General features: G+C 49.7%; 1 protein-coding gene across 5 annotated transcripts in view; it reads right to left on the bottom strand.

Annotated features, from left to right (window-relative positions):
- Positions 1–24,434, bottom strand: part of TNKS (tankyrase) — a 216,500-nt gene that overhangs the window by 17,568 nt on the left and 174,498 nt on the right. For all 5 annotated transcript variants that reach the window (XM_020976782.2, XM_078148240.1, XM_078148241.1 and 2 more), the window contains exons 14-21: positions 22,601–22,746; positions 18,820–18,985; positions 16,270–16,489; positions 12,761–12,870; positions 5,178–5,366; positions 3,990–4,227; positions 3,313–3,395; positions 600–720 (exon numbers count right to left, since the gene is read on the bottom strand). In XM_020976782.2, coding sequence (XP_020832441.1) covers positions 600–720; positions 3,313–3,395; positions 3,990–4,227; positions 5,178–5,366; positions 12,761–12,870; positions 16,270–16,489; positions 18,820–18,985; positions 22,601–22,746 — 1,273 coding nt within the window. The remainder of the gene's footprint in view (positions 1–599; positions 721–3,312; positions 3,396–3,989; positions 4,228–5,177; positions 5,367–12,760; positions 12,871–16,269; positions 16,490–18,819; positions 18,986–22,600; positions 22,747–24,434) is intronic.

Below are 24,434 nucleotides of genomic sequence, written 5' to 3'. Positions count from 1 at the left end.
GCAGAAAGATGTGATGGAGTTCAACTTCAGCCTCAGACTCGACTAGCTGGGTGACCCTGGCCAAGTCACCTCTCCCTAAAGTGTTGCAAGGGTGGAAAAGCGCTGTACACAAGCCAAATCACAGGATTCTCCTAAAGAAGCCCGGGCAGGCCGAGGCAAAGTGATGTGCCCAGGATCACCCAGCTAGTCTGTGTCTGAAGCTGCATTTGAACTCAGGTCTTCCCGACTGAATCCAACATTGCTCGCTCCCCCTACCTCCGCCCCTTTCTGCTTCTTCCTCGGGGAACCAGCAAATCAAGTCACTGCCTCTGGAAAGGGGCTATCAGCTGACTCTCCTCGGACCCCATCATTTCTGTGACTTCCCCGAATACAAACGCTAAGTCTGGGCCAGCAAGCTCCATTAGAGCGTAAGCTCCTGGAGGGCAGGACTGGTCTTGCTTCTGTATTTGTATGCCCACCGCTCCGTGTCCTCCACGATTTCTGCAGCACAGGGCTGGGCGCAGGAAGTGTTAAGTGAGTGGTTTTCCACCGACTTTTCAGTACTAAAAACAATCAAGATGGCCCAGGCTGCTGGCCTCCATTCGCCATGAGCGTCTTACCTTGTTGCCCTCCTAAAAGTCTTTCCACCCCCTTGATTAATTTGTGACGATGCCCATATGCATTGATGCCTATTTCTTTCAATTCTTCATGACCCATGTCTGCCAATACATCTAGGGTTATCTGGAAAATGGGAAAGACAAATCAGGAGTTAGGACGTCACCAGCTACTGAGGGGCCACCAGAACTTCACAGTCTGCGTCTGATAATTGTTCCCACTTTCTCCTATTTGCCTTTTGATTCTTCCGTGACAAGCACAATGAATTCACTCCTCTTAAAAAACGCACTGAAATGTGTCAAAATTATGGAATGATTTTTGTTTTCTTCAACTGCCCTTGAGGTAAAAACCATATGTGCCCAAGGAGAAGCTGGAGGAGCCAGGAAACCAAGCTCACTTTGGCAGAAGGATGGTGGGGGAGATTCAAAGTGGACACAACCTCAGTATAGCTCGACATGTCATGGTAGACCAGCAGAAGGTGTCACCCTCAAGACCCTTTCACCAGACCACATCGAAGGTCCAGAGGAAGACAACCAGCAAGGATGCGTTCAACTATGACCTAACAGGAGGAGCTGGTGAAGGAAAGGACTGCTGATGCTCACTACCTGAAGCGGGGTGGACCCAGGACCAAAGAATGCAAGTTAAGACAGAAATACGCCCGCTCAGGATATACCTGATAATGAGAACTATCTAAAAGTGGGAAGTGCTGCCTTGTAGAGACGGAGTGTTCTCTGGAAGGGAGTGGGGTCAGGGAAATGGTCGCGTCCGGAGCCAGAGGGTGAGGGGCTCAGAAGGCAGTGGAGGCAGCACACGCAGGTGGCTTCTTCTAGACTCCCATTTCTTCACTGTATTAGGGACTCTCTTTTACTGACTGATTTATTCATTGCCTTACTAGTGTTTCTACACAGCTTTTTGCCCCGTGAAGATGTCCTTTTCCCTCCCCTCCTTTCATTCAGTGGTTTCTTGCTGTGATGAGGGGAATTGGGCTCCCTCAGACGTCACACGGGAAGCCCTGCTGGACAACTGTCCACAGTCCCTAACTTCAGCTCCTTGCTCTGTCCCCTTCTTTAAGCCATACTTTTCACAGCTGCTAAAGATGCTCAAGACCACTGCTTCATAACAAGACAGTGAAGGAGAGACCTGTGGAATAGGCTGTCTGTTTATACTCTCCAAATAACATATCCTGCAAAACTGAGCTGATAGTCAAGAAAAAAAGACATGGTACAAGAACCTAGAGGCATTTCCCTAAAGGAAACCCGGTGAGACAATCATCCAGCAAAAGAAACACAATAAAGATAGATGTAGGCATCGAGGAAAGAATAAGCAATGAAGATGAAATCAGTGCTTTCACACTTCTAGGGTGAGACAAAGAGAGCACAACTTTTTTTTTCCCAAGTTCTTCTAGGGCAGCGAGGTGCCACAGTGAGTAAAGCTCTGGCTTTGGAGTCAGGAGGACCTCAGTTCAAAACTGGCTTCAGACACTTGACACTCACTAGCTGTGTGACCCTGGGCACAACACTTAATCCTGACTGGTCACCAAAAAAAGTCCTTCTATTCTTTGAGGCCCACTACAGCAGAGCACCCAGGATCAAAGTTCAAAGGGCTTCAAAAGACTCAAACAGAGGGCACCAAGGTTAATTCATGTTTCATGGCTCATTGGCTCCTTGAACATGTTTGAATCCAGATTTACTCTTTTCCTAAGGTGCTGAAGCCTCTTTCACTCACCTCTGATGAAGAATGGAAAAGACCAGAGAAAGGTGACTCTCTAGACAGCCAGATAACTAAGCTAAGAAAGCTAAGCACTGGTGAGACTGAGGCCTAATTATGCTACCAGAAATGTTGGAAGAAAGAGGTGCAAACTGCCAGGAACCTCTCTAGGAAGGACCGATGGGTGACTCTGGCCTGCTAGGTCACATGAGAATTCTGAGACAACCCGAGGCACCAAACAAAGTCATTCAGTACAAGATAGAGAGCTAGGGTCCTATTAGAGAGACATATCGCTGGTTAATTAGCGACCTTATACTAGAGCTCTACTCCAGTACTCCATCACAGTTGGGAGGTGCCCCACAAACTGTGAGGAGGTGCCAAGCATGCAGACTGGCTCAGGGGCAGATGACCCTCATGTCAGAATGCCTCATCACTAGGAGACCTCACTCTAAGAACGAATGTTTCTGGCCACGGCAGGTGACTCCATGGTCTACTAAAATGCCTCGGAGGTCTGAGCAGTCCTAGCCACACCAAGGAAATCATGGTTCTTCTGCCAGCCAACGCTGGACCTGAAGAGGTTCCCTATTAGTGCTACAAAGGGCTCCTTTCACAACGCCTTCCTTAGAGGCCCATCTGTGTAAGGGTGCCACACCTAGGAAGGGCACTTTTGAGTGGGAATGCATTCAGAGGAAGCTAATGAGGAGGTTAGTGAGGGGCCTTTGGACAGTGCCATAGAAAAGGACCCTTGGGAGGGCTCACCTCCTCCTCCTGATTTCTAAACACATTTGCCAACATTCTAGATTGAAACAGAATCTGCCCGTCCGGTAACTGGAGAAGAGTTTATACAGGAAACTGCCCGAGGTGCATGAATCTGCTTTAGTATTTTTAATGGGTTGCTCAGGGAGTAAGAACGGAAATCCAAAATGAAAGAAGAGGCCGGCTCTGAATGAGCACCCAGGAGAAATATCTGACCAAACCCAACGTGGCACCACTGAACAAGACTTTTCTTACCTGTTCTGTCTCAAATATATCCCGGAGGTGTTCAAGGCCCAGGCTTTTGAGGAACTGGCTGATATTCATGTCAAGACCTGTCACTGTAACAATACAAACGTGGGAAGGTGTCTGAGCAAGGACTCGCTGTGGAGACTGGGCACTGTGGGTTGCATTACCCACTCTGCCCAGCCAAGAAGGCACAGTGATTCCTGCAGGCCCAATGCAACTAAACAGATAAGGGATTCCCCAGCAAACTCTTCAGTAGTGAATGGGGGGTGTCCATTCACCTTTATCTGTAGCTGTTGGTTTTTACCCACATCACGCAGCCTAACCATGGCAAATACACATCTCCTAAGTGGCTGTGGTTCACACTTTTGCTGTGTTTCCCCCCCCAGCAAATCATTGCAATCTTTTCTGAGCCAACTTTCAACAGTGAGGAAAGGACTGCTGAGCAGGTCAATGACCCCCCAGGCCTGGCCTCTGGATTATCGGAAGAGAGAAGAGCAGAGTCCCCAAGAGACCCAGTGCCTGAAGGTGCTCGGGAAGCGGCTTACTATTAATCTCATTAGGTCTGTACTGCGTGTGGCTACTTCTCCCCGGAGAGGCAGCCTTCCAGTGACCTTTCTACCACTCCCACCAGGAAAATAACATCCTTCACGCCACCTTCCTAAGTGCCAGCCCCGATGTCAGCTTACCTTCCCCTTCTTTCCTCTGCGCCCCCGCTGCTCCATCCCCAGCATTGGAAGGCCCTCCTACTGCTAGCTCCGCCAAGGGGCCGGCGAGGTTGTCCAGGCTGCTTGCAGCAGAAAGGCAGGATGGGGTGGAAGCTGGGGAGATGAGCGAGGCACTCACAACAGTAGCCTGGGGCTTGAAACACGTAGGCAAGGCCTCCGGGGGCATGGCGTCGATCAGCAAAGCTCGGATGTCATCAGCCTGCGAAGGAATGCACACCAGGGGCTCAGAAGTGCTGGCTTGGGTCTGGGCTGGAGCTGCCCCCACCTGCCTCCCTCCCTTCTCTCTGTCCCTGGCTTTTTCGATCTCTCTTTTTCTTTAGCACTTTGTTTAGGTGGAGCCAGGTGAGCCTGAGGATCATTTCAGATCTCAAGGACTGGACCTCCATGTTTTTCAGGGGCCAGTGAGACCATCTATAACTAATCAGTTTTCTTCTTCCTTTTTAAAGTGGGCATAATAATCTTGGATTTTCAATTTCTGTTTTAGTAATAAATGTATCACTAAAACCAGATTTTTAAATACATGCTTTTTCATTTGGTCAGTTTCTTTGTTAAACTGAAGATAAAATGTAGTTTCAAAGACCACTAATTATTCTGACCTAGTCATTCAGGTCAACACCCATGTGCTTCTTATCTTCTACAAGGATTGAAAAGTGAAAAATAGGGAATTGGAATGTGTGGCGAATGGTATCTTTTGGTCAAGACAAGATGCAACAGAAAACTTTTAAAAACTGCTTGTTTCAAATGTTTCTTTGATACCTCAGTGCACTTTCCTGCCTTGTTAACAGTACAGGTTATTACCAAAACTCACTCTGCCTTCCTTTAAGGGCCGTGGATCTTAGCAGGGATCAGCATCACATATGTCCACATACTAAAGTGGATGTGACTACCCCCATCGCCAATGTAATACTGTAAATGATAGCCAATCTTGTGGGAACTGTGTGAACCAAACCAACTCCGTCTTGTAAAGCCGACCCCATTCTGAGACTCTGATTTCATTTTCTGCTCCCCTCCCCAAATGTGGGACCTGAATGACAGTCTAAGGCTGTAAGGAGCTTAAGGAGGCTGGGGAGCCCTATGTTTGGAGTCAGACTGAGGGGTGGCGGGGGGCTTTGGACCAGCCCCCGACGGCCCAGTGAAACATGAACTTGCCGTTGCTAGGTCTAGCGGCGTCTGTCCTTCCTGATTCTTCATGGTCGGATCTGCCCCGTGCGCCAACAGCAGGGCACACAGCTGCGTTCTTCCTTTCTGGGCTGCTTCATGTAACGGAGTGAAGGCCCATTTATCTGTGGCATTCACACATGTATTGTATTTGATCAGCAAAGCCGCGATGTCCACGTGCTGCAAAAACACAAGGAACAAAACCAGTGATGAGGACAAGTCCCTGTGGGGACGTCAGCTTCCCCTCCTGACTTGTACTCTGGACTCTTGCCCTTCTTACCACCTGCGCTCTCCCCAGTGGACTCTAACACCCTCAGGCCCCCCTCATCTTCAATCTATTCCCACACCTGCCAACCTGACCCCTAGGTCTGACCTACAACCCACTGTCCATCCAAGATTTCTTTCTTTTGCAGCCAAACACTTTGAAGGTATTGCTTGTAACTATTACCCACAAAATCACAGCATTTCAAAGCTGAATGGACCTCAGAGGCTGATTCCAACCCATCCATGAAAAGAATTTCCACTCTAACATATAAGCAATGGCTTGAGCATCTCCAGGGAGGGCTGACTCCTGCCCCAAGATGGCCCTTTCTCCTCTGAGTGAGGCAGATTTTCCTGACCTCCAGCTTCCATGGGCATCCTGACTACTTCACCCACTGCTCCTGGCTCTCCTCTCTGGGATCAAACAGAACACGGGGCACCCCTCTTCCACACGCTAAGCCTTCCAATGTTTGAAATGAGCAATCCTGTGCTCCCCTGAGGCCTTGACCCTTGCACTGCTTCCCATACACACTCCAGCTCCTGTGGCTGAATCACACAAAATCTTGGTAGTTATACCTCCCAAGGTCAGTCCTTCAACTCCCCCTCCCCCCCCCTGAACAAGAAGCCTCTCCACAATAAAAATCCTCCGGCAGCCCTCCCACCTTGGGAGGCAGCCCATCACACTTTGGAAAACTAACTGATTGGCAGTTTTCCCTTCTATCAAGCCTTTCTGGGCCAGCACTCCTGCAGCATAGTAGAGTGCACATCAGCTCCTTGAGAAGAACTTGGTCTATAGCCCCAGCCCCAAGCACACAGTAGGGGATTAACAAAGGCCTATTGGTTGACTGTTTCCCTTGGCCCTCTGGGGCCGACACTTGGTCGCCATGCCCTGCATCTTGTGTCCTTTGGCTTCAATATCCCTCATTTCTCCAAATGATTTTTTTTTGGGGGGGGGGTTAGGCGATGGGGTTGAGTGACTTGCCCAGGGTCACACAGCTAGTAAGTGCTATGTGTCTGAGGCCACATTTGAACTCAGGTCCTCTTGAATCCAGGGCTGGTGCTCTATCCATTCCTCTAAATGATTTTCATACAGACGTTCGCCAGGCACCAGAGTGCACACTTCACACGTCTGCTGTACAAAATACCGCTCTGCTCGCCAGCAGTCAGAGGCGGGACACACGTGACATTGGTCATCCCCATTCTCTCACATCATGTCTGCTGCCTGCTTCCTCCCTGCTTCCCAATTTGTCCACTTCTCCTTCATCCTCAAAAACACCACCATAAACCCAAACTAGTGGATTCACCCCTCCCTGACAGCTACTGTCCTGTACCTATCTCTCCCCAAGCCCCTCGAGAAGGCCATCTTCCAAAGGGGCCTCTACTTCTTTCCTCTTACTCTCTTTTTAATGCGCCAGTCTGGTTTCCAGCTTCATCATTCAAGCAAAGCTGCTTCCCCCAAATTACTAGCCTCTCCTAATTGTCACGTCCAGTGGCCTTTTCTCCATTTCCCCTTGTTGACACTTCTCTGTCCTGGCTCTCTTCCTACTGCTTTTGGATGCTCACGGAGGTCCCACTCACTAACTGGATGGCCCCGAGGCCCCGTCCTGAGAGCCCTTCTCCCTTTATGCGCCATTTCACTTGGTGATCTCATTAACTCCCATGGATTCCATGCCATCTCCATGCTGACGATTCTTAGATCTACGGATCCAGTCCTAACCTCTTTGCTGACTTCCACTCTTTTATTTCCAACTGTTGACTGGACAGCTTCAACTGCAGGTCCTGGAGACATCTTAAACTCGGTATGTCCAAAACTGAACTCGTCGTCTCTCACCTTCAAATCCCTCCTCCTTCCAAATTCTGTATGACTGTTATGGTGCCACCAACTTCCCAAACTCGATTCAAGGTGTCATCTTCAACTCCCCATCCTCTCTCGCTCCCCAGATCCAATTAGCTTTAAAGTAACATCTACCTTTGCAGCACATCTCCTAAGTGACCGCCCCCTTCTCTCCACAGACGCTGTCACCCTCCTGGTGCAGGCCTCCGTCACCTCATGCCCAGATTACAACAATAGCTGCTGGCTGGCCTCCCTGCCCCACTCAGCTGTCAAACTGATCTGCCTGAAGCACAGGCTTGACCATGTTATGCCTCTCTTATCCTCCTTCAAAAATCTCCAGTGCTATAGAAATACGAGCTATTTTGTCCTTCAACAAATCAGCTAAATTTGCATTCCCAGCTTGTCAGCCGTGAGACAGGAAGAGTGCTATGATGTTCTCTGTTTCAGGGAATTGTTATGATGGTGACAGGAGTATGCAGCATCGGAATCTTTCAGAGGAGCAAGCTTTCATTGCCTCGTCACCTTGTTATCTTACCCCTCCATCTGCCAAGAATGAAGTTAATCTAGCCAATGACTTTGTATAGATTCTGGGCTACTCAGATGTGGCAGCTATAACCAAGTTGCCAGCTTTTACAGAATTTAGTCCCTATGATAATGAAGATGAAAAGATGTATTTCAGTTTCAGGCAGTTTCTAACCCCTCAGCTTCCGAATTCACCCACTTCCTCCAGGTTCACTCTACCTCAGTCAGTCTTCCACCACCATCATCTGTAACTAGGGCACCTCCAGGATCCTGACACCAGGACTTTCCCTTTCTCTTCACTGTCTTTACTCATTCACTTCTCCCTCTACCTAATCTACTCTTTATCCTCACTACAACTGTAAATCCCTCTCTCAATCCATGTTCTTGTAGTCCATCTCTATTTAGTGACTATGCAGTAGGTACTTCATAAAACACTTACTGGATGGACTGTCTAGGCTTAAAAAAAAATGTTATCATGTGGTCAGGTCAAGGAATGAGAGTTAAGAGCGAGCCATGAGGCCCTGCAATGTCAGAAAGAAACAAGGGCCTTCATTCAGCACACTGAGAGGATCCCCTCTGGAAGACACTGACAAGAGTCCCAGATGGGCCATCGGTACGGTGGGAGGTAACGTCGATGAGATCCTAGATCTAGCTGAAGGATCCCCAAATGACGGCCGTCTACCTCGTGTCCAGTTATTTGTCATCACCCAAAGTGCTGCCTTCTGTGTTTTCTACCCCCCTGGAGCATATGCCCAGCAGCAGCATCTCTCTAATAAACAGTCCTGACATTTTATTCATTTCTTAGCTTAATTCCAAATTGTTTTCCGTGTCATCTGGGGCAAGTCATTTAACTTTCCTCATTTACAGAAGGAGGAACTGGGAGGTTCTTTTTAGCTCTAACCTGACCATTTGCTGAACCCCGGCTCCTCCCCTCCTCTTCAGTTCTCTGGCCAGCTCAATCATCTGCGTCTGTCTAAGACAAACCAACCGTCAGATCATATCTATTACACTATCTGTCCAACTCTTATCAAAGCGTGAACAAACAAAACAATTCATCCATTTTGTCTTTAGTATGTGGATTCTGAGGCCAAACTCCAGAAAACGGTGCCTGTCCTACGGAAAGTTAACATTCTGAGGCACAGTATGATCCGCACAGTGCCATCTGCAGCCAATGTGAGTACCAACCTATCTGGGGAACTGCAGCAGACATCCCTTATGACTTACTTGGTAAACAGACTTTTACTACATTGGTTCTTCATTCCCTGGTTTTCCTTCAAGTAGAGCTCTGAAGAGTTTTACTCTAACACACATCTCTCTAGAGGGATGAGCAATGAACGTCAGTATGATGGCTAATTTTGGAGAAGCCTGAGCAGAGAATCTCAATGTTAGATGGGCCCCTCAAAGAAACCACCTAGCCCCACAACTTGCCCCACAACAAAAACGATTTGCCTGAAGGCCCCCAGTGAGGAGGAACAGCTACCTGGCCAGGAAGCCCTTCTACTTTGAGGGACTTTCTTCCTCAACTCAAGCCTAGGTTCCGAGTCCTGGCCCTGGTGTCAATGAGCCCTAAGAAGGCACCGGGACAAGAGAGAGAGGAACTACAGATAGAGGGGAGCTGCTTCCGCCTTCTCGCCTTAAATCTTCTCACCAGGTGAGAGATCCCCAGTCCCTTGGCCTGATCCCTTTTCCATGCTGGTTTCCCACCGCTGCATGCTCTAATTCAGTGGCTGAGCTGTGGTTTGACCCAGAAAGATTGGAGTGGAAGAGCCATTTCCCTAACCCTGGCCACCACGCTCTGCCATGCCCTCTCCATGCAGTCCAAGACTGGTTAGCTGTCCTGACGACCACATCCTACTGCTGTTTCATGCTGAACTACCAGGCCAAATGCCAACCCCATGTTGAGATGAATGGCTGTCTAGCCACACTGCCTGAGGCAGGTGGTAACTTACCTTCTGGGAGCCTCGCCGCCCCAACAGCACACATCCACCTAAGAGCACTATTCCTTGAGCTCCCATCTCTCCACCTTGGCCACAAGAATAACATGTGAGAGACCCGTCACTGAATGGTGACGGCCACATAGGGGGTTCAGGCAAACCATCTACATTCATTACCATCCGGTAACCCCATCAACAAAACCAAATCAGGTAGTCCAGCGCGACCTGTATTGGATGACGAGACACCTGCTCCTCCTTGGTGATCACCACCACCTCTTCTAGAGGTTTTCTGAGAGGCTAGGTTCCTGGGCCAATTCAAGACCCCCGTCTCCCTTTCCCCCAACCCGGGGCACGTCTTCCAGGATCTCTCAACGCTCAGGCAGACGGCTGTTTCTTTCAGGACGCAGCTCATCAGATCAGGCAGCTTCAACTCCAAAAGTGGAGTTGGGTGGGCTCTTACTATTTTCTTACTCGTCCTTAGGATCAACGCCCTATCAGTCACTTTTGTTTCAGCCTTGGTTTATTGTCCTTGGCAGAGTGAAGGGAAAAAAATTGCAAAAACAGAGCTGAGCAGCTGCTGGCCACCATCAGTCACCACCTGGTGCGTTCACAACAGAGATCCCACACGGAAGGGCCACTTCTCTTCCTCCACGCAGCTAAAAAAATCACCGTCTGGGCTTTCCGGAGCCTTCCTCAGCTCACTCTGAGCAGGAACTTCACAAGGAACCCTCCCTGAAAGAAAAACTTCAGCCACCTGATCAAATCCCTGCCAGCCCCCTGTCTCTCAGCCAAGGAGTGGGACAGGCTGAACTAGACTAATGAGGCTAGGCACTCAATTCCCTTTGCTTTGTGATAAAGAAAGAAAGGTGAAAAGACAGGAGGAACAGTTCAGGAGGGAATGTGCTTCGGGCTGAAACCTCCCCAAAGTTGCTGCACTTCCGAGGAGCTCACCAGTGGTTCACAAAGGGCAAGTGGACACTCACTACGCACCCTGCTCTTCGTCAGACTCAGAGCACGATCACAAGTTTGGCTGCTGCCAATGGCACAGCTTAGTTCATAGTTTCAACTGACGGGCAGAAAAAGGAACAAACAGGATGGGGGACACTATTACTCAGCAGACGAAGGCTGAGGAGAGAGCTCTGAAAAGGGGCTTCCTAGTAACCCAAAGCGCAGGCACACACAGCACTGTAGGGAATACTGGTTAGCAAACCCTCAATAACAAGCATGCACAAAATACTTGGTGGGTCAGCTTTGCTACAGAACTGCCTACGTCTTGTGGTCAGTGACATCGGCCCTGCTACTGCCTCCGAAGGTCCTTGAGGCCTTGCCATCTGTCCCGATCCCATGCCATCACTGCTATCTAGGACGCCACGTCATCTTAAAGTAACCTAAGGCCTTGTCTGGGCCTTGTCTTCTCTCTCACTGCTGCCCTGGAGGATTCTAGGGACTTGCCATCTCCTCATCAGCTGATCGTTCTCTTATGTGCTGTCCCTTAATGTTCAGGACTGCCTGACAACAGGGACAGCTTCATTCTCTCTCACTCTGTCCCAGCACTGGGCATAGGTGCTTATTCATTCATTCATGGAAATTGAAAAGAAAAAGTCCCCAGCCACGGTTCTAAGAGCAAGAGATGCACCAGGGACCCATCAAGGGGACAGAAGTTGTGATCCACGTGAACTCTGCCACCTACATTCCAACACCTTTAGAACGCTGCCACTCCAAGGAAAGCTTGACCTCCACATCAGGCCTTTTCTCCTTCCTACTGGCTCAGCAGCCGGGGCCTCCTTATTCATCCTGGAATACTCCCGCAAGGCCCAGGTCTGTTCTCCCCTTGGTGAGGGCCTGAGCTGGCCTGCCTTCATTCCTCACCTGGTCCTGTTCCAGACTTTCTGGGGAGGCTCACCCCCCCCCCCCCGCAACATCTCAACGACATGTGATTTCAGAGCTCTGAGGGAACACTCCTTAGAACGTGCCTGTGCACATGCTCTACCCTCAGTGAGCTGTCTGGGGCCCTGAACAGAATGGTCATAGGTGGGAGCAGTGGGGCTTATGCCCGGGGCCAAGAGAAGGAAGTGCCGGCAAACAGCAGGGAGGCATTCATCTCATAGACAGGGTCATGACTGGTAAGTTACTGGCTTACAAAGGGGAGAGAAGCTTTGGACCTTCATGGAGTTTTAGCCTGGTGAGCTATGCTGCATACACAGGGTGGTAAGGTCATGCTCTGATGCCTTCCATGACTCACCAGAACTGATAAAAGGCACGAAGCAACTCCCCGACTGAGAGATGATTAAGATAAAAAACCAAAATTGATTTAGGCATGATCACAGTTTCAGCCAAGCCCTTCAACTGCTCTTTACTGAGCATTTACATGCATTCATTCACCACACATGCAGAGGTGCAGGAAAGGCCTGGAGCCCTGGGACAGGCCAACTCAGGGTCTCTGCGCACACATCACATCCTTTTGTGTATCCCTAGAGCTTAGTGCAGCACTGGCCGGGAAAGCGATGCCTGACTGGACACTTAAGTGAACAATTAAATGCTGCCAAATGCTAAATGGAAAACAGCAATCACAGCATACCAGTGCTGGACAGGGCCTCAGAGGATGGAAGAAAACAGAGGTGAGCCACTTTCTGCAGAACAACTTGTATGGCCCATCACAGCCAGTCAGCCTGGCCACCTTCTCACTGTCTCCCCTGCCCCTGCACCACACTTACCTGCCAGGGTCTCCCGCCTAACTACAGCCACGAGCATGGCCGTCACTCCCAGAAAGGGAGCCCATCGACTCCCCTGGAGCTCCACTTAACACCTGATCACTTTCCAAACCAGAGCCTTCCTCCCTGGCCACAGTACTCTCTGGAGTGTTATCTGCCCTGACTAGAATGTCAGCTTTTGAAGGTGGAGACCACAGCCCAACTCCCAGTAACCCCATGACAAATGCCCATCCACTCATCCACCCATATTCAATAAAGGCTCAGGGGATGAATGGCAGTGACTACTCAGGCCATGACCCTGCATATGCTTACCCCATACGATGCAGCGTTATGTAAAGGAATAAGGCCTCCTTTGTCTTGAGCGTTAACATCCGCTCCATGTTCCAAAAGGTACTCAGCTACTTCCAGGTTATTGTAACCTGCTATAGGAATGAAAAGGGAGAGACATCAGAATACGTGTAGTTGGGAGGATGGGGGGACACGTTTCAAGGAGGGAGGTTTATGGTCTCCTTCAGGCCGCTCCTTCCCTCGGGGAGAACTGCTAACTCACTGCCACCACTCTTTTACACCAAGGTGCACGCTATCTGAGTGGTCTAGCTCAGGCCTCCAACCCCTCTCCTCTGCAGTCAGTCAACAAACACTTTAAAAGCCCTTAACCACGAGCCAGCCCCGGTGCTAAGAGCAGCAGACATACATGTGGTCCCTGGAGGGAAATCCTGGGGCTGAGGGGAGACACGAGTAACTGTGGGGGACAGAAGCAGGTGCTTCAGCTGAGGCTTGAAGGAAGCTGGGATCCTAAGAAGCAGAGGAGGGCAGGGGGACAGCTGGGGCAAAGGCCAGCAGTCAGGAGAGACGTAAAGCGCTCGTGCAAGGAACAACAGACAGGACTAACTGGCCCAGTGTAAAGTGTAAGACCAGCAAAGGAAGAAAGGGCCAGGTGACAAAGGTTTACATGCCAAACAGGGAACTCTGCTTCAGATCCTAGAGGTCAAAGGAAATCATCGGGCACTTACTGAGCAGGGGAGAAGGGAGACACGGGAAGACCTACAGACCTATCCCTCCGGCAGCTTAGTGGAAGAGAATGGGAGAGACGTGAGGCTGGGAGACAAACTGAGGCTGCTAGTCTAGGAGAGACAAGGTGAGGGCTTGAACAAGGGAGGTGGGTGGAGACAAGTGGCATGGCGGTAGTAACGACAAGCTGCAGCAAAGCATGAAGTATGCAGAGTGAGGATGAAGAGCTGAGGACAACACTGAGGCTGCAGGCCGGGGTGTCTGAGAGGACAGCGGTACCTTGAAAAGTCATTGAGAAACCTGGAGAGGGGAGGATTTGAGGGGGAATACTGTGCGGTAAAAAATGATAAAGGGGACGGTTTCAGCAAAACAGGGTGAGACTTTATGAACTGAGGCAAAGTGAAGAGAGCAGAAACAGGACGACGAGGATACGGTGACAGCAATGCCACAAGGGACAGGATCCACTGGGAGAGACATTCTGATCCGCGCCACGAGGCACCACAGCTCCAAAGGACTCGGGACATAAAACGTTGTCCATTTCCAGCTATAAACTGGCAGACTCAGAGTGCAGGCAGACGCATCATTTCCCCCCTTTTCGTTTCTTTTTCTTTTTTGGTACACGGCTCATGTAGAAATGTTTTGCATTAGTGTATATGTACACTGAGCATCAGATTTCCTGCCTTCTCAATGGGTGGGTGGGTGGGTGGGTAGCAGGGAGGCAGAAGGAGGAATAGAGTGTGGAGCTAAAACTAAAAACAAAAGAACGTGAGAGACAAGGGGAAGGAGCCAGCAGAAAGTGGGGAGAAAGTGAATAGAAGAGCAGGGTGACTTGCTGGAGAAGGCAGGAAGGGACTGAACCAAGGGTGCCCATAGAGAGGCCAACCTGAGCAAGGAGAACAGAGAAGAGGCAGCTTGCTGCAAAATGACAATTTTTTTTACTGCAGTAAACGGTGAGAGGGTAGGGTAAGCAGGCACTGTGAGGTGCCAGGAAGAGACCAAGTAGTCTTAAGGTGGTCCCAGTGTGGAGAGGGGCATACTGGATAGATCAGGAACAGAATGGCAGTCTTACAGAATTCAAAAAACTGGCGTGTCTAGCAGACCCCACTGGCATAATGTCATGACTTCTTCTAGCTCACAGCAAGGGTAATGCAGGGGTGGGGGGTGGCATGGCCCTGTTGGTGACATGAGAACCAGGCAGCTGAGAGGGGAGGGCACCACAGAGCCAAGCTGGCTCAACAAGGGGTTGAGACAGGAAAGGAGAGGAGGGGATGACAGCCTGGGAAAGAACTGAGGGGAGGGAAGCATGAGTGGTGAGGACGAAGACCACAGTTAGGGATGACAAGGTGTAGGGAAATGCAGAATGATAAAGCTTATAATCAGAGAAAGAAATTCTGGGGTTCTTGAACATGGAAGAAGAACACTCCTGAGGGATGACCCGGGGCAGTCTGATGTAACTTTTCCCTAAGGTGGACTGATTTGGGACTGGACTTTGGGGAAGGAGTCTTTTCAGGACTTTGTCAGAGGACTCTTGTGGCCCTTGGGAAACTTCCTGGTGACCACTGTCCATTTCCCTGCCCACAGCTTTCATTTTCTTAGGCTGCTTGTAAAGAGGGATACAGGAAGATGTTTTTCTGAAAGAGAATGCTTCTTTCAACCCTCAACCTGAGTGGGAACAACTGCAAAATGGGGCAAGGAAGACTGTCATGAGGAGGGAGCCAGAATATGGAAGCACTGAGAAAAGGAAATCTATTCATGATGTCAGACCGTCACATTCCAGAGGGCTCCACAGAAGAAGTGGGCAGCAGATCTGGAGTGGGCCAGGGTTGAAACAGACAGGAGTAAGGCAGGAGGCAGCTGAGGATGGCAAACAGGGCTGGTACCTTGGTCGCTGGAGGTTTGGAGTCCTAGGCAGAGGGAGGAGGAGGGCCCACTAACGAATGAGTTCATGCACTTGTCACTGGTTGGAGGTACATCTGTCCACGTGCTAAGTAAGGGGCCAGCCATGCGGCATCCTGGGATGGTCGTGGACAGGCCCCTCCTCTCAGCAAAAAGGGGCAGGGGGAGGTCTTCCAGTCTGGTCTGAAGGGATGCGGAGAAGGGCCCAAGAGCACAAGAAGTGGGAAGTGGGGGTGGAGGTCTGAGGCAGGGCAGGTTGTCCTGTCTGGCCCACCAACAGAGCTGGCAGGGCTCTTTGCGAGGTGGGCTGCCTGGTGTTGAAGGCCTTGTGGCGTCTACAACGGCTTCCTCAGCACCTTCTCTTCTTCTAGCCTTCCCCCTGCCCAATTACCCTCCACTCAGCTTTCTTAGTGGATCTTTCTTAGGCACTGCTCTGACAAGGTCACTTCCCAATGTTCCCCCATAGCTGCTGGAATCAATCCTTCTTCCATGTCCTGGCACCAACAGCTCTTCCCCTTTTGCTCCAAGTCACCTTCCTTCCTACAGTATCTGGCCCTTTCTAACACTCTGTGCTGCAGCCCCCCCCCAGTGGTGTCCTGCCCTCTCCCCCTCCCCCCCCGGCCTGTCCTCCTCTCCACGTCCCCTGAGAAGGCAGGTCCGAGCACAGGACCAAGGATAAAGATGCAGATGAAGTAAAAGTAGAGCCTTCAGAAGGGTCTGCTGAGGAGCAGCAAGGAATCATAGATAGAGAGCTAGCTGTGAGGCAGGAAGGAAGCCCTGGGGTCCAACCCTGCCTCCTCTGACACCCCCATCCTGGCCGGGTAAGGCACTTTCCCCCTGGGACTTCCCGCAGTTCTCTAGGACTAGCCTGTGCTTCCTGCTACACAGACGGGCCAGTCCCTGAGGGAACTCACCTGCCAGATGCAGCGGGGTAGAGTTTCTGCCCTGGGTGTCTCTGCAGTTGATGTTGTCGGGCGTGCACAGCTTCTGTACTCGGGCCAGGCAGCCCTTCTTGGCGGCGTCCAACAAGGCGGCGTCTCCTCTGAGCAGGTCCTGGATGTCAGTGTCTCCTTCCTTCACCAAGTCCAAAGGAGTGTTACCATCTCTGTTCTTCTTAGTTGGGTCTGCTCCATGCTACCAAGCAAGAGGGAAACACAATGGCAAAGAATTGGAAACTAAGAGGAGGCCCATCAACTGGGGAATGGCTGAGCAAGTTGTGGTATATGAATGTAATGGAATACTATTGTGCTAGAAGAAATGAAGAACAGGCTGACTTCAGAAAAACCTGGGAAGACTTGTATGGTCTGATGCTGAGTGAAGCGAGCAGAAACCAAGGGGCCTTTGTACACAATAGCAGCCACGTTATGCAATGACTAAGATTGTTAAACTGAACCCTTCTCAGCATTACGAGGATCTAAGACATCTCCAGAGGCCTCGGGATGGAAAATGCTGTCCACATCCGAAGAAAGAACTATGGAAGTCGAATCGCTATCACTTACTTTTACCTTCTGTTGAGTTTTGTTTCATCTTTCTGACGGTTCCTCCTATTGGTTTTAATTTTTACTTACAACTTCACTAATGTGAAAATATGTTTAATGGGTATGTAAATGTAAAGCCTATATCAGATTGTGCGCCGTCTTGGGGAGGGTGAGAAAAATTTTCAACTCAAAAGCGTATGGAAGTGATTGTTGATAAATCAAAATAAATTAATAAAATTCAAAAAAAAAAAAGAGGGAAACACCCACCGTCGCCTTCGCTCCTTCACTGATTTTTGTCCCAAGCTATACAACTCCTTCCACCTCCAAATCTTACTGGGAAAACCATCCATCTCAACTGCGATGCTCTCTGCATCCCTCAAGAATACCGGGAATGTCCTCCACGTGACTGCTGCTACCTTTGGCTCAAGCTCAAACATCTCAATCAACCTTTAGGTCTGTGGGCTGCACCTGGTGGTCAGCAAGGTCTGAGTTCAAATCTGTCTCTCAGTCCTTCCTTCCCATCTGGGGGTCACTTAAATGAGAGGACACTGTCAGCTGCTCTGCAAACTTCCTCCTGGAATGTGAATGGGAGCTATCAGGATCATCAGCATCAACCCAAAGCAGAGCTTCCTCCTCTGCCCCCGGGCATCAAGGCTGGAGCTCCTACCCTATGGCTTCTGCCCTCCGAGGGACGGCCTAACCATCCGTCACGGGTACGGAACGCTACGTGTTCAAGAGCCAGACCAAAAGAACAGCAGACAGCTCCCTGATCTGATGTCACCGTGCCCTGGCCAGAGGGTTTCCTCCGAGGCCCCTCCCTGCACTTGAACAGAGATTCCTATGGCTTGTTTTTGCTGAAATCCATGTATCAGTGGCAGGGGTCAGGGACTCCCTCGAGCAGGCACCTTGATTAGCTCTCTTCCTCACCATGCCACCCACAGGGCTGAGGACGAAAACAAATCACAATTCCCGGTCACTACAGAAACAAGTGGCTGACTGGAAACGGTCTGACCGGCCCTTTCTAGGAGAGGCAAGACGTAGATCACTCGGTCCAGCAGTAGCAAGGACAGCACCACTGTGCCCCACCCCCAGCTGTGGCCTGTAAGAGCTGTGCACACTTCCTCCAAACCACAGAAGAGAGAGGGCACGGGAGGGCTTACTTAGACAGCTCCATGCACAAAGTCTAAAATGACGGGCACGTGTCACGTTCTCCAGCTGGGAGGGGCCAGACGCGAAGGATGGCTGCACCTCGTTTTGAGTCTCTCTTTGATACAAGTATAGCATTAATAATTTATTCCTCTGGTAGGACTCGTTTGTCCAATTTTATCAACTTCTGCAGCAGCTAGGTGGTGCAGTGGATAGAGCTCCGGCCTTGGAGTCAGGAGGACCTGAGTTCAAATCCGGCCTCAAACACAGAACACTTAGCTGTGTGACCCTGGGCAAGTCACTTAACCCCAACTGCCTCACCAAAAAAACCCCAAACCACCCAATTTTATCAACTTCTTGTTTCAAAACAAATTCACCTAAAATCCACAAGAATCTGTGATTTGCAGATATTATGCTTCCCAATATGAAGTCACAAGAGTAAACTCAATTAGAGTTTAGGCTGTCAATAAGAAAAGCTATACATCTGATTTCACTGGGCACTTTCTGGTTACTTTTTTCTTAATCTGTAGCAAGAAATTTTCTGGTATTTCTATCAGAGACACAGAAGATTAGAGAGCTAAGAGTGCCACTCACTTTAATGAATCCTATTGAGGTAAACATGTTCAAACTCTGTAATTTGGAAGGACAACTCAGATATTACAAGGAACACGATACCACGGGAAAACAGGCTTCTATAATATTAAATGGAAGCAAATTTTACAGAAATCATACTTCAAAAATAACAAATACACACCAAGCATCTGAAAGCACCGCACAAGTAAATGCCAGTGACTTGTGACCTGGCGATGGGCTGGGGGAGAAGCGCGGCGCGCAGCGTACCTTCAAGAGAAGCTTACAGATCTCGTATTTTCCTTTAGCGGCTGCTTCATGCAGAGGAGTGAACTTCCACAGGTCGGCGACATTGACAGACGCCCCGTGTCTCACTAAGAGCTCTGCCACCTCATAGTGGCCGTAGGAGCAGGCATTGTGGAGGGGCACCAAGCCACTGGTTGGGGGGGAGAAAGCATTTTCAAATTCACAGAACAAAAAGACAGCTCCTAAAATACTATATACACACACACACATAAAACAAACATATACAGATGAGACAGAAAGGATTTCAGTGACTGTTCCCCTCATTTTACAGATGAGGAAACAGAGGTCCAGGAAGGGGAAATGACCAAGGTCATAGTCTGAGGCAAGATTTGAATCCAGGTCCTCAGAGTCTGCAGCCAGGGCTCTTTCCACTGCATTGGGGCAGATTATTTGTTTTTCCCTATCCTCTCTACTCCGAATGGGCCCAAAATACAGATTATTTATTATTCAAAGATAAATTTTAAAAACTCTCTTTTTTCTCTGAGTTTCCAAGGAAAGGTTATTATTAGTCTTGTTGAAAACAACGAACTCACAATGGAACCTAGTGAGATCCACGGGCCAGCCATCACGGCTGCTATGAGGCTGGCCACTCCTTTCCTCCTCGGCTCTGCAGGCTTTTCAGTGCTTCCTTGTACCGCTTCTCCTGCAGAACCCACCAGCTGCTGCGTGGTGCCCCGCTCCCACCCACCAGCTGCCTCTTGACCTTGCGTTTTGGGTGAGCCGCCACTTCCTTCGGACCCTGGCACTTCTTGCCTGGGATCACCAGATAAAACAGGGGTGCCTCTTCCAATGGGAAATGTGGGGTCACTGAGAGAGCTTTGAAATTTCCCGCAGAGAAGCCACTCTCCTTCTCTTGTCTTGTGGGTCTGGAGCACCAAACGCTTGGACATCCTGTCCCAGAGACTCGCACTGATGGGTGAGCTCCAGAGGATGTCGGAGCACCCCAGACCTGCTTTTCCTGGTGGTTTTTCTTTGGCTCCTTCTCTCTCTCTCTCTCTCGGTAAGGCTGCATTCTTCTGAGTGGTTATAGACCTCATCTGGAAGGCTCTGCAACGTTCCAGGCTGGATGCAATGGACACGTGGCCTTGTCATCCACAATCAGGTGCAGGTGGAGGACCTCACAATTTATAGGGACTCTCTGTTTCATTTGGAATCTCCTTTACAGCTTCAAGAAAATGAAAATGCTGGCTCAGGAGGAAGGGACCCCATCCCTACAGGCCTTCAAGTGGAGGCCGAATGACCAGTCAGCCAGTCAATTCTTCTTCTTCTTTTTTTTTTGAGGCAGTAAGAGTTAAGTGACTTGCCCAGGGTCACGCAGCTAAGTGTCAAAAGCTGGATTTGAACTCAGGTCCTCCTAACTCCAAGGCTGGAGCTCTATCCACTGTGCCGCCTAGCTGCCCCGCAGCTAGTCAATTCTTAAGCAGGTTGGGACTGGAATCTGGCCTCAGACATGCACTGTGTATGTTCCTCAGTTTTCCCATCTCATCCATAAAATGGGAATGATAATAGCATCTACCCCTGAAAGTTGTTTTCAGGATCAACAGAGATGATCTTTGTAAAGTGCTTTGCACGCTGCCCAGCACAAAGTCAGCTGCTATTATTATTACTAATATTATTATTACAATGCTCCAGGTGCAGTGCCAAATACCAGAGATACAAAGAAAGTCAAAAGTATGGTCCCTGCCCTCAAAAAGCTTGCATTCTGACATGAAAATAAACGTGTACACACAATCAATAAACACTCTACGACATACCTACTGGGTGCCAGGCACTGCTAACTGCTGGGGCACAAAAAAAGGCCAAAGACAGTCCCTGCCCTTATGGAGCTCACAATCTGATGGGGGAGAGAACGTGCAAACAAACACCCACAAGGCAAGCTCTCGATAGGATAATCAGGAAATGAGGAACGGAGGAGCAGGACTTGGGGAAGGGACCCAAAGGAAGCCACGGGGGTCAGCAGTCAGGGCAGAGGAGAGTGTCCCAGGCACCAGACAGCCAGCGGTGATGCCCAGAGGCAAGAGAGGGAGTGCCTCGTGGGGGGCCCAGGCACTGTCTCTAGTCTCCCTGACCACTTGCCCCTGGGTCCCAACTAAAACCCCATTTTTTCCAAGAAGAAATCCCTTTGTTATCTTTTGCCTCTTTTTGTAGTCCCAGCACTCGGCACAAAGCAGGTTAATAAATGTTTATTAATTGACTAATATAGGCAGCTGGCTGGCCTAGTGGGAAAAGCACTGGGCCTGGATCCAGTCAGAAAGACCCCAGGCAAGCCACTTCACCTGTCTGCCTCATTTCCCTCAACTTCTCTTTCTGTGTGCATGTCTCTCTCCCTTTCCCCCTTTCCTGCCATCACTCAAGCTGACCATCGGGCTAGCAGCCTCACATCCCATTCTCTTAGCCTGCGTGGTGCAGTGAAAGGTTACGAGCCGAATGGAACTGAGGCACACCCACCAGCAATCCGAACGCACAGAGTCAGAGGGCACACAGCAGGCGATCTCTCTGTACGCCGCGGGCTTCTGAACCGGTACCACAGGATCGTTCTTCCCAGCTTTAAGAATTCCAGACCGAGAGCTGAGGCCACGTCCATCGCTGGAGATGGTCTGCTCTGGTACCAACTCTGACTAGACGCTCTTAGGTGGTGGCGGAGAAGATGGGGAAGAGTTAAGTGCTGCGGATTTCTACCAACACAGCTGTGCCAGTATCTCTGGAAGGTGTCCGAACCAAGGGAGGAAACAGCTTTTCATTAAGAGCTGCTCACAAGTGGTAATCCTGCTTCCAAGTTAAGATGACAAACGGGGCAGGCTCCTATTTCGCTTGCCAGCAAACAAAGGCCATTTGCTCTCTGAGGCACAATGGTGCCCAGGGCATCATGCTGGCGAGGTGAAATAGGTTTGTTATGCTTCAGTCTGAGGCAAGTGTGGAGAAAACAAGAATCCCCAAACCCTCCCTCCCTCCTCCTCTTCCTCCTCTCAGGAGACAAATGGGGGATTGTGCATCAAGATCTTGTCAGAACAAATCACTTTATTCACTGGGCTTTGCTCATAAATTTCCTTGGCAGTGGAGGAAAAGCATCAGCTTACCATAGTTAGTCATTTCAGTTAAGACTACCTCCCAAATGTTCAGAGGCAAGAAGGGACTTTTTTTCCCCCTAACACCTTATAGATTTGTTTATGTTATACGTGGTCAAATAGTTTATTATATTAATATTAGGGGGAAATGGAGAACCCTTACCTAGAAAACAGTCACATGATCAATATTACCCTTAAGCTGAGACTTAAGTCTTCAGGGGACAGCAATGCGCTCTCTGAGCACTACTACTAAGAACATTGCTGTTTCTCGTATAACAGGGACAGATTTGTGATTTCACTGGCATCGGAGCCCCGGGGTGAAGATCCTCTCTCCACCAATGCAGGTCTATACCTCAGGGGCCTGAGAAGTCAGTGCCTTGTTCAGAGGCCGGGCCTTTGCCCCACGTCCTCCACCCCATCAGGGCACCTCAACACTACTCCAGTCTAACAGAATCCATATGAACACTTCACATAACTTCCCCTCTATTAGGAACATGATACTTGTGTGAAATAGCCTAAAAAACCAAATGCACACTGAAAACTGCACCAGCAGCTGGCCTCTGGTGGATTAAGGATGGGAATACTGAACAGACAGAGAGAGATGCCAACCAGGAAACCCCCAAGAAAGTCCCGCTCCGCGGCCCCGAGGAGCCCATTCCGAAGCCGCGCGTGACACCTACCCCTTGTCTTTGGCGTGAACGTCTGCTCCGTGATGTAGGAGGAACTCAACCACAGACACCCGGTTGTAGCCGGCAGCAAAGTGAAGGGGAGTCGAGTGGCGGCCTTCTAAATCTCGGCAGTTCACATTCTGAGGGCTACAAAGTTGCTTGAGGGAGAAGGGAGGGAAATGGAGCAAAGACGTGAAAAGAGCAGCATTTAAATTTCAATCTTAGATTTACCTCTATAACACTACAGAGTTTTTGAATAGATTATCATATTTCCTAGCAAAGGCTTTTCCCCACAAAAAATGAGTTAATAAACTCACCATTTAAAAACTGATCCCCTGAATCACAATCCCTAGAGAATCTCTCCTATTTCCCTGGCAGTTCTTTCTTGTCCTAACCCAACCCCTTCTGGGACCACGCGCCCACTCCCAGCTCAGGCACAGCCGCCCCCAATCACCCCAAGGCTGGAGGGGAGCCTTGGTCATCTTGACCTGGCTCTGACTTGCCCTGGCCACCTAGGGGGGGTCTGGCAGGCTAGGCTGACCCAGCCCTGTCCATCCAAGGATGTATTTTGTCCTATATAATTTCGAGATGTTAAGAACGGCATTTTGTAACTTGGGCAAAGGGCTGACAGAGCTGAGGTCTGAGAGTTCAGTTCTATTTGGGCCCTACAACTGACCAGAAACGAACCAAACAGGACGACCTCCCCCCCCACTCTGTGCATTTGGAGCTTTCTCTCCCTTCAGGGGTCTTGACTGGTTCTACACATGCCTTCCTTTCCTCTCCTTCACACGTCCTCCTGTTCCAGTCTCTATTTCTCTTTCTTCTTCTGACCCTTGTCAAGTACAGGTCAAATGACCACAATGAGGAACAATACCCTATGCCTGTCTGGCACTCTACGGTTTGAAATGCACATTGTTCGATACTAGGTCCACACAGCTACAATTAAACAGTCTAAAGAGCTCTTCCAGATCACAATCATCAACACTAGGGGATGCTGGTTCAAAAGCAGAGAGGCCAACCAATGGACCAGACTGGGTAAGGAGCAGTCAGAAACAGACGACTCCAATAACTTGGTGATCAGTAAACCTGAGGAGACAAATTTCTTGTGGAAAGGACTGCGTCTGACAGGAACTGCTGGGAAAACGGGAAAGAGGCCTGGCAGAAGCGAGATGGAGACCGACCTAGTAGACTGTATGTCCTAATAAACTCAGAATGGATACGTGACCTGAATACTAAGACGTCCCCTAAACAAAGTAGACAAGAGGGTCTGAGCAGGTCCCTTTCACCATGGTGGGCAGCAGCGGGCTTCTTGATCAAACCAGGCACTCAGGCACTCACAAATGATGAAGTGCGTGAAATGGAGAAGCTTTTTTTCCAGAACCAAATCAGTACAACCAGAATAAAAGTGGAAAACAACGTTTGCATCCCATGTGTCTGATAGCCAAAGGAGACAGGCAACTCCAAAGAGCCCATTGTGTACAAGTGGTCAAAAAGAGATGGCAGATTAGGCTTCAAGAGAAGTATTTCAAACTATCTAAGATGGCTCCAAAGCATAAATAATAAGAGGTGGAAATCAAAACTGGTAGGGCTGACAAAGGATGTCACCTGCTGATGCCGAGGGGCTGACACACGGGCAGAAGAGCTAGCGACCGCCCAACGCTCTGGAAAGCAACTGCAGTCTCCACACACCTGAACCCCAAGACCTGACTGCGGGCACATATGTCAGAGGCCAAAGACAGAAGGGCCAGCTCCCAAATCTGGAGAGCAGCACTTTCCGGAGTGGTAGAGAAAGGGAAACCAAGCGGATGCCCATCAGCCAGGACAGGGGTCCACAAACAGCAGCTCA

This window comes from Phascolarctos cinereus, unplaced genomic scaffold (assembly GCF_003287225.1).
Source record: "Phascolarctos cinereus isolate Bilbo 61053 unplaced genomic scaffold, phaCin_HiC Scaffold_9;HRSCAF=440, whole genome shotgun sequence".
Taxonomy (NCBI): Eukaryota; Metazoa; Chordata; class Mammalia; order Diprotodontia; family Phascolarctidae; genus Phascolarctos; species Phascolarctos cinereus.
The sequence above is the reverse complement of the archived record's forward strand: the minus strand, read 5'-3'. Positions and strand labels throughout refer to the sequence as shown.